Source organism: Salvelinus alpinus, chromosome 23 (assembly GCF_045679555.1).
Source record: "Salvelinus alpinus chromosome 23, SLU_Salpinus.1, whole genome shotgun sequence".
Lineage (NCBI taxonomy): Eukaryota > Metazoa > Chordata > Actinopteri > Salmoniformes > Salmonidae > Salvelinus > Salvelinus alpinus.
Window position 1 is genome coordinate 45,697,273 of NC_092108.1, and position 16,251 is coordinate 45,713,523.

Below are 16,251 nucleotides of genomic sequence, written 5' to 3' on the forward strand. Positions count from 1 at the left end.
ATGCCTTGGATACACTCACAATTCTATTACCAGACCAGCCACGATTATACCCATTCATTTCATTACCATATCACCAATATCAAAACAACTTGCCAACGAGAGGAAACAAGTAGACTTACTCCGTACACATGGAAGTGTGCCAGGAAAGGGAACGACTTTTTGAGCTTGTCGAAACGCCGCATCCCGAATTCCGTGTATGAATGTCTGTTTTTAAATCCTCAGAGGCACCTTCTCCTGTGGCCTGACAGTATCAGAGCAGCGGGAGTCCCAGGTCTACCACCGGAGGGGGAACACTGTGCGTCCACCGATCCGAATCCCAATCCCGGGAAAGGAAAAGATCAACTTTGTGAGCTTTTGTAGCCAGGCTACATTCCATCGCGGGGCAATCCACATAAGCTCCTTTAGTTCCTTGACACAACACAGGAAAAAAATCAAAAGAAACCTAAGCAATGGTCGAATCAGAGGGATAAATCCAGAGGAAAGCGCTTTGAGGGACTGTTAGTTTGTCTGGCAGCATTCCGAGGTTGGCTGAGATCTATCTCAACACTGTCCAGTGTTCAGTAGCCAAGGTATGTCAGCTTACGTCGAGTTTGTAAGACTACTCGGACAGTCTTCCATGCAAAGCAGCAAGGTCTCTATAGCAGAACTTCTAAAACGGGTCCCCCTCCACCTCTCCCTCTCTCCTATTCCTCCCCCTCTTCTCCACCCATTCGTTTATCCATCCCCTCCATCGTGGGGCTAAAAATAGTAGCGACCTGGTCTCAGTTCACTCAGAGCAGCCAGCTGCAGAAGAGAGAAAAGGAAAGTGGGGAGCAGCGGAGCGTTTGACTCACAGTGTGTGTACGTGTGGTAAGTTATTTAAATGAGTGAGTTTGTGTATTTATTTGTTTGTGGTGCACATTCATGTGTTAGTGTGTGTGTGTGTGCAGTGGAAGGATGAGCTGTTCCTTCTGTGTCGCTCTGGCTCTCTCCTCACTCTCTACTCTTTCTCTTGCTGGATGGCTGGTGCTGACAGTTTGGTAATTCCTGGTATTCCCGCTCTCCCTGCTATTCTCTCCTTCCCTCGCTCTCTTTCCCTTTCAATCTCCCTTTTCCTCTAACCCCTGTCTCGATACCTCCCCTGCCCTCCCTTTTATATCCCTCTACCTCACCCTCTACACACTGTAAACCCTGTCGCAACTGATAATGTAATAACTGCCATATATGTAATAACTGCTAATAATGTAATAACTTTTGCATATATATAATGTAATAAAGTTATAAATATGCTAAACACAACGCAATAAAGTTTTTGTGCATAATGTAATAATGAAATAATTATATTACATTATGCACTGATTGTTACATTATAAAGTGGTAAAAAAAAATCAATAGTGTAATAACTTGAACCAATACTGTAATAACTAAAATCACTCTTTCTTTAATGGCATGCCTGTTAACTGTCACACATTTGAGGAACACTTTGCATCTGCATCCACTGGGGGGTGAAGAGGGGGGGTACTATTTCACTTCCATTCTTACTTAGCAAACATCGTGTCACTAACACTCCTCAATTTGAAGACACACATTGCAGTCATGGGATTTGCAAAATTCGAATGATCACAAAAATATTCAAAAGGCCTTTCTGTAAGACCGCATTGCCTTACAGAGTGGAGGCGAAACCAGACTCATGTCAACACCCCCCTCCCACAATCAGAGGATAGATACGCATGTGAACAACAGGCACAACTCTGATATAAAGATGAGGGGGAGTTGAATATTCGATAAGGAATTATATGGCGAAGGCATTTTAAATTCATCGACGTGATGAATATGCATAGCCCGTCTTGAATTTCAACAGGGATAGTGTTTTTTCTTAAAGTTGCTAGTATGTCACATGCCTCACACGTATATTATTAGTACACAACCTAGGTATTACAACATTAATATTAGATCAAATAAGCCTCACATATAGTAATTTGTGTTCATCTTGACTAAATTCGACATTCATTACCCCCATACAAAAAAATCTCACCAGCTTAATAATTAAGGCTCTGCTTAACGTGGACAGATTTAGGGCAAAGATATGACTCTTGCGTTGCCTCCCTCTCTCTGGTAAGTTTCAGGTCAGTCTAAAACTGGGTTCCCAGCAAATGGGATGTCCTAAGGACATTCGATGACGTTCCCATTATGTCCCTTTAAAGGTTTCAGCGAGACGTTATCCCACTCTAGGAACATTAAAACATAACGTTAACCTCAGGACCATAAGAGGACGTTCAATACAGGTCCCTGTTTGGTCGGAGTATAATGTGATAATAAGGTATTTTGATGTCCATTAGGGAACGTTATGAAAAGATTTCTATTTGGTTCTCATAGGACGTTATCCAAGGGACATTCAATGAACACAAGGGAATGTTTCATGATGACCAAGGTGACGTCGCACGATTGTCCCAAGGGAACATTCTCTGAGGGACATTTGTCTAGTTCCCTGTAAGTTACCAGGACGTCACTGAGGACTATGTCCGGACCATTGTAGGACGTTCTCAGAACTTTCATTTTACTAGTCATTAGGACGTTGCGTGATGGTCAAGGGAATGTCTCTGCAAACAAACATTTGTTGTTAGGACGTCCCAGGAACGTCGCGAAATGGTCCCCTAAAGGACATCGTGTAAAAACGTCCCCAAAGACGTTTTTAAGACGTTGTGTCATGTTCCCCGGAGGTTTTTTTCACTTGATGGCCCCAGGTGTGCCAATCCATTAAAAAGTAATTCAATATATATGGGGGTTAAGGTAAGTGGTACGCTGTTCAGCTAAAATATAGTGTATAACTCTTAAATCAATGGCAATATGATTACATCTGGCATGACCACTAACTGACTTTTCAATATTACCCCACCTGGGATTTAAACTCACAACATCTGGATTTGGGGTATGCTGATCTTATGTCCTAAAACGTCCTTTGGGACGTCCCTGGGACAAACCGGGAACTAAACAAAACCTCCAGGGGACCATGACACATCATCCCAAGAACATCCTAAAAACATGTTGTGCATGTACATTGGGTATAGAACGTCACCACCCCCTTTGAAAATGTCCATCTTTTGTTGCCTAACAGCCTAAATTGAAAACACATTAAAATCAGACTTTTTCTGGCTTTATTTACACACAGTAACCCACAATATCCAAGTGAAAAATGTTTATAAAATCTGAAAATGTATTAAAAGCAAAACAGTAAAAAGCCAGCTTTATTTTGTGTGTTTTAATTTCAGGCTGTAAGGCAGCAAAAGGTGAACATTTTGAAAGTGGGCGGTGAATTTCTATACCCACTTGAGTGATTGATTATGCTACTCAATGATAAATAAATCAAATTTCTAAACTGATCCAATCATTTAGTTAAATTTTTTGCACCCGATACTGAAATGTGTCTCACCACCTGGATTTGGTCTTATGTAACATTTAAAATTGTGTTTTTCTACAGTGGATAAAACTAGAGACTCAGGGCTACAAAATTGTATATCATACACTGCATTTGAGGAACAATGGGACAGTATTTCTGCTTTGAAAGTTGATAAACTTGTAAACTCACTTTTGAGAAAATTGCCTTTGAATGTTTTGGTATCTAGTGAAGAGCTCTTCTTTGTCTACACCCATTCAGCATTGTTCACACCCTCTTAAGCTTTAGCCCCACCCTCGTTTCGCTCTCAGAGCGGACACTTGACGCTCCTGCCGATGATTTGTTTACCTCTGGATAACATGAAAACAGCCTAACCAGCTCTGCTGGCAACAATTTCATTTTCAATTTCATTACGCATATTCAATGGTTGTTGTACACACGTCACGTAACGTTAGCTAACGAGCCAGCCAGCTAACGTTAGCTAGTTAATCAACAATGAACAGTGCCAACAATGCCACAGAGCTGGGCGCTAACCAACTAGGTTCAATGTTAGTTAACTAACATTAGGCTCTAACTAGAAAATAAAACATCTCTGGGAAACGAATAATAACGTCAGCTAGGGAGCCAGCCAGCTAACGTTAGATAGCTAGCTAATAGTACACTTTAGCTTCAGAAATGTAGCTAGGTAAACAATGAACCTCGCTAGGGAAACAACGTTTAAGATCACACACGTCACGTAGCGTTAACTAACGAGCCAGCCAGCTAACATTAGCTAGTTAAACAACAATGAACACAGTGCCAAATCATGTCATTACTAACCTGCATTAATACAGCTCTGCTAGGGAGCCAGCCAGCTAATGTTATATAGCTAGCTAACAGTACACTTTAGCTTGAAATGAAATCACTTTGTCAAAATTAGAAACGTGTAATATCTGAAAATGTAGCTAGCTAACGCTAGACTATCTTACCTGTATACATCCTCATGCATGATGGACGTGTCTCTCTGTCAGGAATGCCATACCACAGTTGCCTTTAGTTTAAAGATTTAACCTAGAGTCAGGTGTTTTCTCCATTTCTTTAGCTATCATACTCTAATTCCACTGATTTCAAAACTTGATCCTCTAGAAAGTGGAGAGCAACACTTGATTTTTTTTTTTTTTTAAAGCAGCATTCAACAGGATTACCAACACAGACTGACGAGCTCAAATAGACAGAAGTCTTCTATATGGCAGACCAATCCAAACTCATCTCTCGGCATGTCCAGCTCATTCATTATCTCAGCCAATCATGGCTAGTGGGAAGGTTGCTGACTTCTTCTGTGGCTTAACCAACAAGGCTCGTAATTTAACAATTTTATTTGTATTTACATATGGTTTACAAGTTTGTTATTGAGGCACATGAAAGTTAACGTGTTCGAGAAGACATTTCAGACAAAAAAAAACATTTTTATCAAATAAATGTAAAAATAACGTTGAAACGGCTCTCCTATGAAGTCGTGACTTGCGACATACATCTAGTTTCCTGAATCGGGTCACAAATGGTTGTTCCAGTTTAAATGGCTTAGGTAGTCTTCTTACACTGTTCCAATTCTCACGTTGCCATACCTCCAAAATCCCGTCGCTGTCACGTCTGCCTTGGTGGTCTGGAGAATGTTGTACTGCAAAAACGGTTTGAATGGTCCCCTGGTTCAAGATTTGGATTGGATGTTACATTTCAATAACTCTCCCCCCACATGCCTGGTGGTGTTATGTGTTATGTTCGTCCGTTTTCAGACCGGGAAGGACAGACATTTTGCAGAGAGTTGTTCCGTATGAGAATTTGCAACATTGCACAAAACCTGGAGGCTGAATTCTGGTTTCCCAGAAGTGTGCTCTACACACACAAATCAGCATCTCTCAACATAAATTGATAGGGTTTTCAATCTGTGATTTCCCATCTATCCTCATGCACTGTTGCACATACAATACTAATCTAGTGATCACTATTGGAGTTTCTCCAACTGTCTGGATTCCAAAAGGAATTACATTTGCAAGTAAGCATAAGGTAGCGTTGCAAACTTCTGTTTTTTCCAGGTTTTCCAGGAATCACGGTTGGAAGATTGCTGGAAATCCTCCAAACAGTTTTATGTTTTCTATCTGTTAATTTTGGGAAAGTTAACACAATTACCCTACTTGCAGGCCTGATGTGGCCTGTAAACCATGAGTTAAACTTTACCCTAAAAATAAAGGCCTTATGAGATGTGTAATGTGTTGTCATAAAAAGTTTAATTATAATGATAATATTCGCCTAGGAATATTCACTTAGCGAAGGCCACAGGACAGAAAATGAACGAATTCAACAATTATTTCTCAGTCACTAACAAATACAATCATAGGTGGTAACTCTACAATTCACTCGAAAAGGCAAGGCACACTGGGAAATTATATTGGAGGTGTGGTTTAGAGGGTGCGTCTGAAGCCCCTACTGGGTCACAGTCAATGTTCCCTCTAAACTGCGCGCATTCAGTTTAGAATGCGCGCACTCCTCCGGGAGTGACGCACAGAAGAAATATCAGCCCGTGCAGAGAAGCACGAGATTGAACTTCACTCAACTTTCTAGAGTTTTCACCATTAGTTAATACCACCAATGGTTCCCTTCACTGTGAGAATTGTGGTCGAATAAGAATTTGTTCTTAACTGACTTGCCTAGTTAAAAAGGTTATATAAAATATACATTAAAAAAATGCAATATTTGCCACTTTCAATGCAACATACCAAAACAAACTATCCAAGACTGAGTATGCAAAACTATGAAGGCAGAACCCATCGGAGTACCATTCTATTGCATTGATAGGCACGACTCAGGCCTGTACTCTACACAGACAGGTCCGCCATAACCAAATCAGAGCTGCAGTAGGCCTATATTCAAATAGACCATTGCAATAGATGGATCTATGTAATTCACTTTGCGCTGTTTTTACCGCATGAGTGGTTGTTATTAGATGCGCTTGTTTTGAGATCAAAATAATGTAGATGGACATGTGTTCATATGTTTGCTAGTTAGTGAGTTATTAGCCCAGTTAAGGGGCAGTGCTGTATTTTGAGACAGGCTTGAATAAGCTAAGTAGCCAATAGGCAGAGTAGCATAATTTGTCTGATTCTCTGTAATAATGGTGTGGGAATAATCATGGATTTTATTTTGTAAAGTGGTTTCTTGCATCAAACAACATTTTCAGTCACCTCATTGTTTGAAGGACAAGTGGATGAACAGGTAAATGTCAAGCCCTGGATATATATATTTTTTTACAAATCTTATGGAATGCAGGCCTACATTGAAGACCACACATTGGCTGCTACTGTAGGCTGAACAATGGAGCAGCTATTTCCATGTTAAAATGTTATGGGATGCATTTTCTCCATTGTTTTTGATGGTAGGCCACTGTGGTAGACCTACATTACGATCAAATAGCCACTGTTAAAACTAAATTAAAGTGTTCACAGTAAATGCGCAATGAAAGGTGCATAGAATTTTCACAACGTTCAAGTTAGCACTCAGCACGCTCAGTGACTGAAAAGTTTTGAGGGAACATTGGTCACAGTGACTATCGGCTTGAGTAATGACTACAAAATCACTAAGTAACTGTACTCAGAAATATTGTGCAATGGGTTTCCTCAAAAGTTTTGAGTAATGACATAACATTGGGGTTTACAGTGTACCCCTACCCCATGTTCTCTCCCTCCCTCCCGCTCTCAGACGGCCAGGGAAGTGCCCCGTGTCGAGGACAGAGGCTCCATGGTATTCGGCTAGAGGAGCATTTGATCCGGAGCCAAGAGGTCAGATTTAACTGCAGGATGGAGAGCTCGTTTCCTGTGCACCCCCTACTTATGTTAGGATCTTAACAGGCCCCCTCCCCACCACCACACACACTCCTCCCCTCTCTCGCTCCAACTCACTGACTCTCCTTCCCTCTCCCTCTGACCCAGTCAGCCCTTCTCTTGCCTCTCTCCCCCAGCTCCCCCCACCATTTCTCGCTTTTCCCACCCTCTCCGGCTTTTTTCTCTCTCTCTCTCCCTGTCACCCTTTTCTTCTGTCATTCACTCCTCCCTACAGTCTCTCCATTCCCGTGGGACTAACAGGCCGACAGCATTTTCTTCTTTATTTGGTGCGGTCTTTATTTCCTGCCTGCTAACCCTCCAAAAATGTTCTCTGCAGACTATAAACAAACCCATACCAGCTGTTTTTCTCCCACTCAATGGCAGGCTATTTTCTTTTGGTCCGTCACTGCCCATGAGTCAGAACTATTAAACTTTGTCTATCCTTGCTTTCCTTTTCTCTCCCTCTTTTTCAGTCTCACACTTCTTTCAGGCTTCAGCAGAAGGCTTCACTCTGAGCACACAGTCATAACAGCCAAAGTTATTAATTAGGCAGCTCTTTCTTTATGAGAGGAAAAGAACGGGAAGGCTACCAGACAGTAGAGAGGGTGGGAGGGAAGGAAGAGAGAGACGTGAACTACAACAAACTGGGATCCCGTTGTCAAACAGTCTGCCTCTAATTAAAGGAGGAATGTCCGAGGAGGATCCAGCCAGTACTGCTTGGCGATACAGTTCGGCAAACACGAGGAGAATGTTTTCGTACAGTTTTTGAAACGTTTTTTAACGTTGAGGTGATGACTGTTTGTTGGGTCCAGGTTAACATACTCAGTCTACACCTTTCTTCATCCTCTCTGAATGAAAAAAAAACGAACAGCTGGGGAGCCAAAAAGTTAATTGGTGGTTCCACAATGGCTCCTCTGTAGTTTTCAAAGCAACGTTGGTTGGTCCCCAAGCACTCCTATATTTTGAGTTGTTTTCATTCCAAATGGCTACTCCCACTAAAGGTGACAATGGTGACCCTGTTGTGTTCATTAAAATTGATGAAATTCTTTGTGTGCTCACAGCTGGTAAGAGTGAGGTGAAGTCATGTATCTGGCTCCTGACCATCACCACAGGATATGACAAAGGGAGCTCTCCTTCCCCAACGCCCACTGCCCAGGGATACAGTCTGCAAACTCCCCACAGTACAGCGTGGTTAGAGACAGAGACGATTTAAAGAGACCTTTCCACCAAGTGAGCAGGTCTTATTGGTCAGTGGTCACGTCTACCTCAGAATGCAGTGCGGCTCAGCATTTCTCAATGGTCAACCACGATAAATTGAACTGCTGTCATATAAATAAAAGAGCTTTGTTGCATGGATCGGAACCCTTTTACCCAAATCTAACTGCCTGTAGCTCAGGACCTGAAGCAAGGAAATGCATATTCTTGATACCATTTTAAAGGAAACACTTTGCCGTTTGTGGAAATGTGAAATTAATGTAGGAGAATATAACACATTAGATCTGGTAAAAGATAATTCAAACAAAGAAACATGTGTTTTTGATATATATATTTTTTTCTTCATCTTTGAAGTGCAAGAGAAAGGCCATACTATCAGATAGGAGTTTAGGTGTAATTTAGATTTTGGCCACCAGATGGAAGCAGTGTGTGCAAAGTTTCAGACAGCAGGGGTTCAAACTGTACAACCCAGTTCCTACATTTGAATATAAAAATGGATTTTATCAAACAAATCTATGCTCCATTTTATCTCTGGAACACTCGAAGACAAATGAGAGCAAGATTATTGAATGTAAGTTCATTATTTACCTTCAGAGGTGAATGTATCAAACCACTTGCCGTGAAAAGTGTTTTGTTGTTGTGCACTCTCCTCAAACAATAGCATGATATTTTTTCTATGTAATAGCTACTGTAAATTAGACACTGCAGTTAGATTAACAAGAATGTAAGCTTTCTGTCCATATAAGACATATCTATGTCCTGGAATGCTGGCTGTTACTTACAACGTCATTCTAATCACATTAGCGCACGTTAGCAACAACCGGACCGGTTTAGGGACACCGATCCGTACAATACACAAATAAACAAAAGTTTGTGAATTTCTGCTTTGGCCAAAAGCAGGTCTTATATACACTGCTCAAAAAAATAAAGGGAACACTTAAACAACACAATGTAACTCCAAGTCAATCACACTTCTGTGAAATCAAACTGTCCACTTAGGAAGCAACACTGATTGACAATAAATTTCACATGCTGTTGTGCAAATGGAATAGACAACAGGTGGAAATTATAGGCAATTAGCAAGACACCCCCAATAAAGGAGTGGTTCTGCAGGTGGTGACCACAGACCACTTCTCAGTTCCTATGCTTCCTGGCTGATGTTTTGGTCACTTTTGAATGCTGGCGGTGCTTTCACTCTAGTGGTAGCATGAGACGGAGTCTACAACCCACACAAGTGGCTCAGGTAGTGCAGCTCATCCAGGATGGCACATCAATGCGAGCTGTGGCAAGAAGGTTTGCTGTGTGTGTCAGCGTAGTGTCCAGAGCATGGAGGCGCTACCAGGAGACAGGCCAGTACATCAGGAGACGTGGAGGAGGCCGTAGGAGGGCAACAACCCAGCAGCAGGACCGCTACCTCCGCCTTTGTGCAAGGAGGAGCACTGCCAGAGCCCTGCAAAATGACCTCCAGCAGGCCACAAATGTGCATGTGTCTGCTCAAACGGTCAGAAACAGACTCCATGAGGGTGGTATGAGGGCCCGACGTCCACAGGTGGGGGTTGTGCTTACAGCCCAACACCGTGCAAAACGTTTGGCATTTGCCAGAGAACACCAAGATTGGCAAATTCGCCACTGGCGCCCTGTGCTCTTCACAGATGAAAGCAGGTTCACACTGAGCACATGAGCACATGTGACAGACGTGACAGAGTCTGGAGACGCCGTGGAGAACGTTCTGCTGCCTGCAACATCCTCCAGCATGACCGGTTTGGCGGTGGGTCAGTCATGGTGTGGGGTGGCATTTCTTTGGGGGGCCGCACAGCCCTCCATGTGCTCGCCAGAGGTAACCTGACTGCCATTAGGTACCGAGATGAGATCCTCAGACCCCTTGTGAGACCATATGCTGGTGCGGTTGGCCCTGGGTTCCTCCTAATGCAAGACAATGCTAGACCTCATGTGGCTGGAGTGTGTCAGCAGTTCCTGCAAGAGGAAGGCATTGATGCTATGGACTGGCCCGCCCATTCCCCAGACCTGAATCCAATTGAGCACATCTGGGACATCATGTCTCGCTCCATCCACCAATGCCACGTTGCACCACAGACTGTCCAGGAGTTGGCGGATGCTTTAGTCCAAGTCTGGGGGGAGATCCCTCAGGAGACCATACGCCACCTCATCAGGAGCATGCCCAGGCGTTGTAGGGAGGTCATACAGGCACGTGGAGGCCACACACACTACTGAGCCTCATTTTGACTTATTTTAAGGACATTACATCAAAGTTGGATCAGCCTGTAGTGTGGTTTTCCACTTTAATTTTGAGTGTGACTCCAAATCCAGACCTCCATGGGTTGATAAATTTGATTTCCATTGATAATTTTTGTGTGATTTTGTTGTCAGCACATTCAACTATGTAAAGAAAAAAGTATTTAATAAGAATATTTCATTCATTCAGATCTAGGATGTGTTATTTCAGTGTTCCCTTAATTTTTTTGAGCAGTGTATGTTGCATTTCATTAAAACAGATGAGAAAATTCACAGTGTCTCATAGAGACTCATTCATTATGATTGAAAAGGGTAAAACAGATGAGCAATCTACTCAGACACATACCTTAGTACAGCCCAGTCTGTTCACACACAAGTAGGGTACCTTTTAGCTATCGGTGGTCCTGTATATCTCAGTTGGTAGAGCATGGCATTTGCAACGGCAGGATTGTGGATTTGATTCCCAGGACAACCCATACATTGCATTCATTAAGAATAGGCTATAGATTTGTTTCTACATTTTATTTCACCTTTATTTAACCAGGTAGGCTAGTTGAGAACAAGTTCTAATTTACAACTGCGACCTGGCCAAGATAAAGCAAAGCAGTGTGCACAAACAACAGAGTTACACATGGAATAAACAAGCGTACAGTCAATAACACAATAGAAAAAAACGAAAGTCTATATACAACCGTGGCCTAAAGTTTTGAGAATGGCACACATATTCATTTCCAAAGTTTGCTGTTTCAGTGTCTTTAGATATTTTTGTCAGATGTTACTATGAAATGCTGAAGTATAATTACAAGCATTTCATAAGTGTCAAAGGCTTTTATTGACAATTACATGAAGTTGATGCAAAGAGTCAATGTTTGCAGTGTTGACCCTTCTTTTACAAGACCTCTGCAATCCGCCCTGGCATGCTGTCAATTAACTTCTGGGCCACATCCTGACTGATGGCAGCCCATTCTTGCAAAATCAATGCTTGGAGTTTGTCAGAATTTCTGGGTATTTGTTTGTCCACCCGCCTTTTGAGGATTGACCACAAGTTCTCAATGGGATTAAGGTCTGGGGAGTTTCCTGGCCATGGACCCAAAATATCGATGTTTTGTTCCCCGAGCCACTTAGTTAACACTTTGCCTTATGGCAAGGTGTTCCATCATGCTGCAAAATGGTATTGTTCGTCACCAAACTGTTCCTGGATGGTTGGATGTAGTTGCTCTCGGTGGATGTGTTGGTACCATTCTTTATTCATGGCTGTGTTCTTAGGCAAAATTGTGAGTGAGCCCACTCCCTTGGCTGAGAAGCAACCACACACATGAATGGTCTCAGGATGCTTTACTGTTGGCATGACACAGGACTGATGGTAGCGCTCACCTTGTCTTCTCCGGACAAGCGTTTTTCCAGATACCCCAAACAATCGGAAAGGGGATTCATCAGCGACAATGACTTTACCCCAGTGCTCAGCAGTCCAATCCCTGTACCTTTTGCAGAGTATCAATCTGTCCCTGATGTTTTTCCTGGAAGAAGTGGTTTCTTTGCTGCCCTTCTTGACACCAGGCCATCCTCCAAAAGTCTTCGCCTCACTGTGCGTGCAGATGCACTCACACCTGCCTGCTGCCATTCCTGAGCAAGCTCTGTACTGGTGGTGCCCCAATCCCGCAGCTGAATCAACTTTAGGAGACGGTCCTGGTGCTTGCTGGACTTTCTTGGATGCCCTGAAGCACAACAATTGAACCGCTCTCCTTGAAGTTCTTGATGATCCGATAAATGGTTGATTTAGGTGCAATCTTACTGGCAGCAGTATCCTTGCCTGTGAAGCCCTTTTTGTGCAAAGCAATGATGACGGCACATGTTTCCTTGCAAGGAAACCATGGTTGACAGAGGAAGAACAATGATTCCAAGCACCACCCTCCTTTTGAAGCTTCCAGTCTGTTATTCGAACTCAATCAGCATGACAGAGTGATCTCCAGCCTTGTCCTTGTCAACACTCACACCTGTGTTAACGAGAGAATCACTGACATGTCAGCTGGTCCTTTTGTGGCAGAGCTGAAATGCAGTGGAAAAGTTTTTGGGGGATTCAGTTCATTTGCATGGCAAAGAGGGACTTTGCAATTCATCTGATCACTCTTCATAACATTCTGGAGTATATGCAAATTGCCATCATACAAACTGAGGCAGCAGACTTTGTGAAAATTAATATTTGTGTCATTATCAAAACTTTTGGCCACGACTGTACATTGTGTGTAAATGACGTGAGGAGGTAAGACAATAAATAGGCCATAGTAGCAAGTAATTACAATTTAGAAAATGAACACTGGAGTGATAGATGTGCAAGTAGAATTACTGGTGTGCAAAAGAGCAGAAAAGTAAATAAAAACAATATGGAGATGAGGTAGGTAGATTGGATGGGATATTTACATATGGGTTAAGTACTGCTGCAGCGATCGTTTAGCTGCTCGGATAGCTGAGTGGAATTTGCAAATATAACAGTCAAAATACTGATTATCCTACACACCTGTCACCATCGTCTCACACACCTGCGCCTCATGACACTCACATGGACTCCATCACCTCCTTGATTATCTTCCCTATATCTGTCACTCCCCTCGGTTATTTCCTCAGGTGTTATTGACTCTGTTTTCATGTTGGTGCATTGTTTGTGTTACGTTTTTATTGTTTCATTAAAACTCACTCCCTGAACTTTCTTCCCGACTCTCAGCGCACTCGTTACAGATTCAGTGGCATTCTCTCTGACCCTCTTTACTGTGTCGCCCCCATGCTCGATGCTAAGTACAAGGACCGCTACTTCGATGCAGACAGGAAACAGGGTTTACATGAAATGTTACATACACAGCTGGACAAGATGGAAATGGACACAGTGACAGTGCGCACCTAGGAAGAGAGGCCACGGACAGACAGAGCTGAAACTTCACTGCTTGACATGTATGATGAAATTCTGGTTGAGACTGAACAAATGAACAATGAAACAGCACAGCAAGTAAGTGAAAGAAATAGGTTTTGATTATGTTTTGCTGTTAATGGGGTCACACGTAAATGCCAACAAAATCACTTTTTGGTCAGTGTGGTGTGTGTAACCTTTATTTAACTAGGCAAGTCAGTTCAGAACAAATTCTTATTTACAATGACAGCCAAACCCGCTTGTGCGCCGCCTATGGGACTCCCAATCACGGCCGGATGTAATATAGCCTGGATTCAAGCCAGGGACCTCTTGCACTAAGATGCAGTGCATTAGACCGCCGCGTCCATGTGTGTGTTAACTACACTGCTCAAAAAAATAAAGGGAACACTTAAACAACACAATGTAACTCCAAGTCAATCACACTTCTGTGAAATCAAACTGTCCACTTAGGAAGCAACACTGATTGACAATAAATTTCATATGCTGTTGTGCAAATGGAATAGACAAAAGGTGGAAATTATAGGCAATTAGCAAGACACCCCCAAAAAAGGAGTGATTCTGCAGGTGGTGACCACAGACAACTTCTCAGTTCCTATGCTTCCTGGCTGATGTTTTGGTCACTTTTGAATGCTGGCGGTGCTCTCACTCTAGTGGTAGCATGAGACGGAGTCTACAACCCACACAAGTGGCTCAGGTAGTGCAGTTCATCCAGGATGGCACATCAATGCGAGCTGTGGCAAAAAGGTTTGCTGTGTCTGTCAGCGTAGTGTCCAGAGCATGGAGGCGCTACCAGGAGACAGGCCAGTACATCAGGAGACGTGGAGGAGGCCGTAGGAGGGCAACAACCCAGCAGCAGGACCGCTACCTCCGCCTTTGTGCAAGGAGGTGCACTGCCAGAGCCCTGCAAAATGACCTCCAGCAGGCCACAAATGTGCATGTGTCTGCTCAAACGGTCAGAAACAGACTCCATGAGGGTGGTATGAGGGCCCGACGTCCACAGGTGGGGGTTGTGCTTACAGCCCAGCACCGTGCAGGACGTTTGGCATTTGCCAGAGAACACCAAGATTGGCAAATTCGCCACTGGCGCCCTGTGCTCTTCACAGATGAAAGCAGGTTCACACTGAGCACATGAGCACATGTGACAGACGTGACAGAGTCTGGAGACGCCGTGGAGAACGTTCTGCTGCCTGCAACATCCTCCAGCATGACCGGTTTGGCGGTGGGTCAGTCTGGTGTGGGGTGGCATTTCTTTGTGGGGCCGCACAGGCCTCCATGTGCTCGCCAGAGGTAGCCTGACTGCCATTAGGTACCGAGATGAGATCCTCAGACCCTTTGTGAGACCATATGCTGACACATGCACATTTGTGGCCTGCTGGAGGTCATTTTGCAGGGCTCTGGCAGTGCACCTCCTTGCACAAAGGCGGAGGTAGCGGTCCTGCTGCTGGGTTGTTGCCCTCCTACGGCCTCCTCCACGTCTCCTGATGTACTGGCCTGTCTCCTGGTAGCGCCTCCATGCTCTGGACACTACGCTGACAGACACAGCAAACCTTTTTGCCACAGCTCGCATTGATGTGCCATCCTGGATGAACTGCACTACCTGAGCCACTTGTGTGGGTTGTAGACTCCGTCTCATGCTACCACTAGAGTGAGAGCACCGCCAGCATTCAAAAGTGACCAAAACATCAGCCAGGAAGCATAGGAACTGAGAAGTTGTCTGTGGTCACCACCTGCAGAATCACTCCTTTTTTGGGGGTGTCTTGCTAATTGCCTATAATTTCCACCTTTTGTCTATTCCATTTGCACAACAGCATGTGAAATTTATTGTCAATCAGTGTTGCTTCCTAAGTGGACAGTTTGATTTCATAGAAGTGTGATTGACTTGGAGTTACATTGTGTTGTTTAAGTGTTCCCTTTATTTTTTTGAGCAGTGTATTTAACTGTACTAGAATGCTTAAGGCCGCTACATTTTTAAATATCGGTTATCGGTATTGTTTTTTTTGGCAAGGAAAATATTGGATATCGGTATCGGCCAAAAATGTCATATCGGTGCATCCCTAATAAAAATGTATTGACCAAAGATGACACAATACAACAGCAGTAGTGTTGTACCTGTATGCATGATTATACGTATCATCACTACTGAAATTAACTGTACTTCATTATCCTCTTTGCATTGTACTGTATTTACTGACATGCTGTACCACTATACTGCTTTGGCAATATCTACAAATTGTATTTCATGCCAATAAAGCAACTGAATTTGAGAGCGCGACTCCGAGAGAACGCGAGGAGGCTTTTGCAGCAATAGGCCTGTCCATGTATCAGTCTGTCTGTTCAGGCCTAAAAGATACTCCATTATATATGCTGACTCAGAGGTCATACGCAAACTCAATTGACAGCGATAGAGCCAGCCAAACTGAGTGAGTGTCTGCTCCTAATGATACAGGAGCACTCCTGCTGGCCATTGAGATGAATGGTTATATGATTAATGTAGGCCTAAATCTTTGAAAACAGACCCATGCTGGGATCAACTTTCCAGAAATAAAGCTTGACAGATACTGAGGGGTTGCAAGATTGACATGTGGGTAAAAAAATAGCTGTTTGGACCAGTTCGGGCAGAGGATTAAAAAAAAAAC

At 43.3% G+C, this 16,251-nt stretch overlaps 1 protein-coding gene and 1 long non-coding RNA gene across 6 annotated transcripts in view; one reads left to right on the forward strand and one right to left on the reverse strand.

Moving 5' to 3' along the window:
• LOC139551142 (activated CDC42 kinase 1-like) overlaps nucleotides 1-16,251 on the reverse strand; it is a 116,849-nt gene that overhangs the window by 54,107 nt on the left and 46,491 nt on the right. For 2 of the 5 annotated variants that reach the window (XM_071362563.1, XM_071362561.1), the window contains exon 1: nucleotides 120-600. The exons of the other annotated variants lie outside the window; for them this stretch is intronic. In XM_071362563.1, coding sequence (XP_071218664.1) covers nucleotides 120-182 — 63 coding nt within the window. In that variant the 5' untranslated portion in view covers nucleotides 183-600. Of the gene's footprint in view, nucleotides 1-119; nucleotides 601-16,251 lie in introns of those variants that run through there. 5 annotated transcript variants of the gene reach the window in all.
• On the forward strand, nucleotides 786-8,954 carry LOC139551144 (uncharacterized). Its single transcript, XR_011670208.1, has 3 exons — nucleotides 786-849; nucleotides 7,106-7,185; nucleotides 8,289-8,954. It is a non-coding gene; the product is annotated as an uncharacterized lncRNA (long non-coding RNA).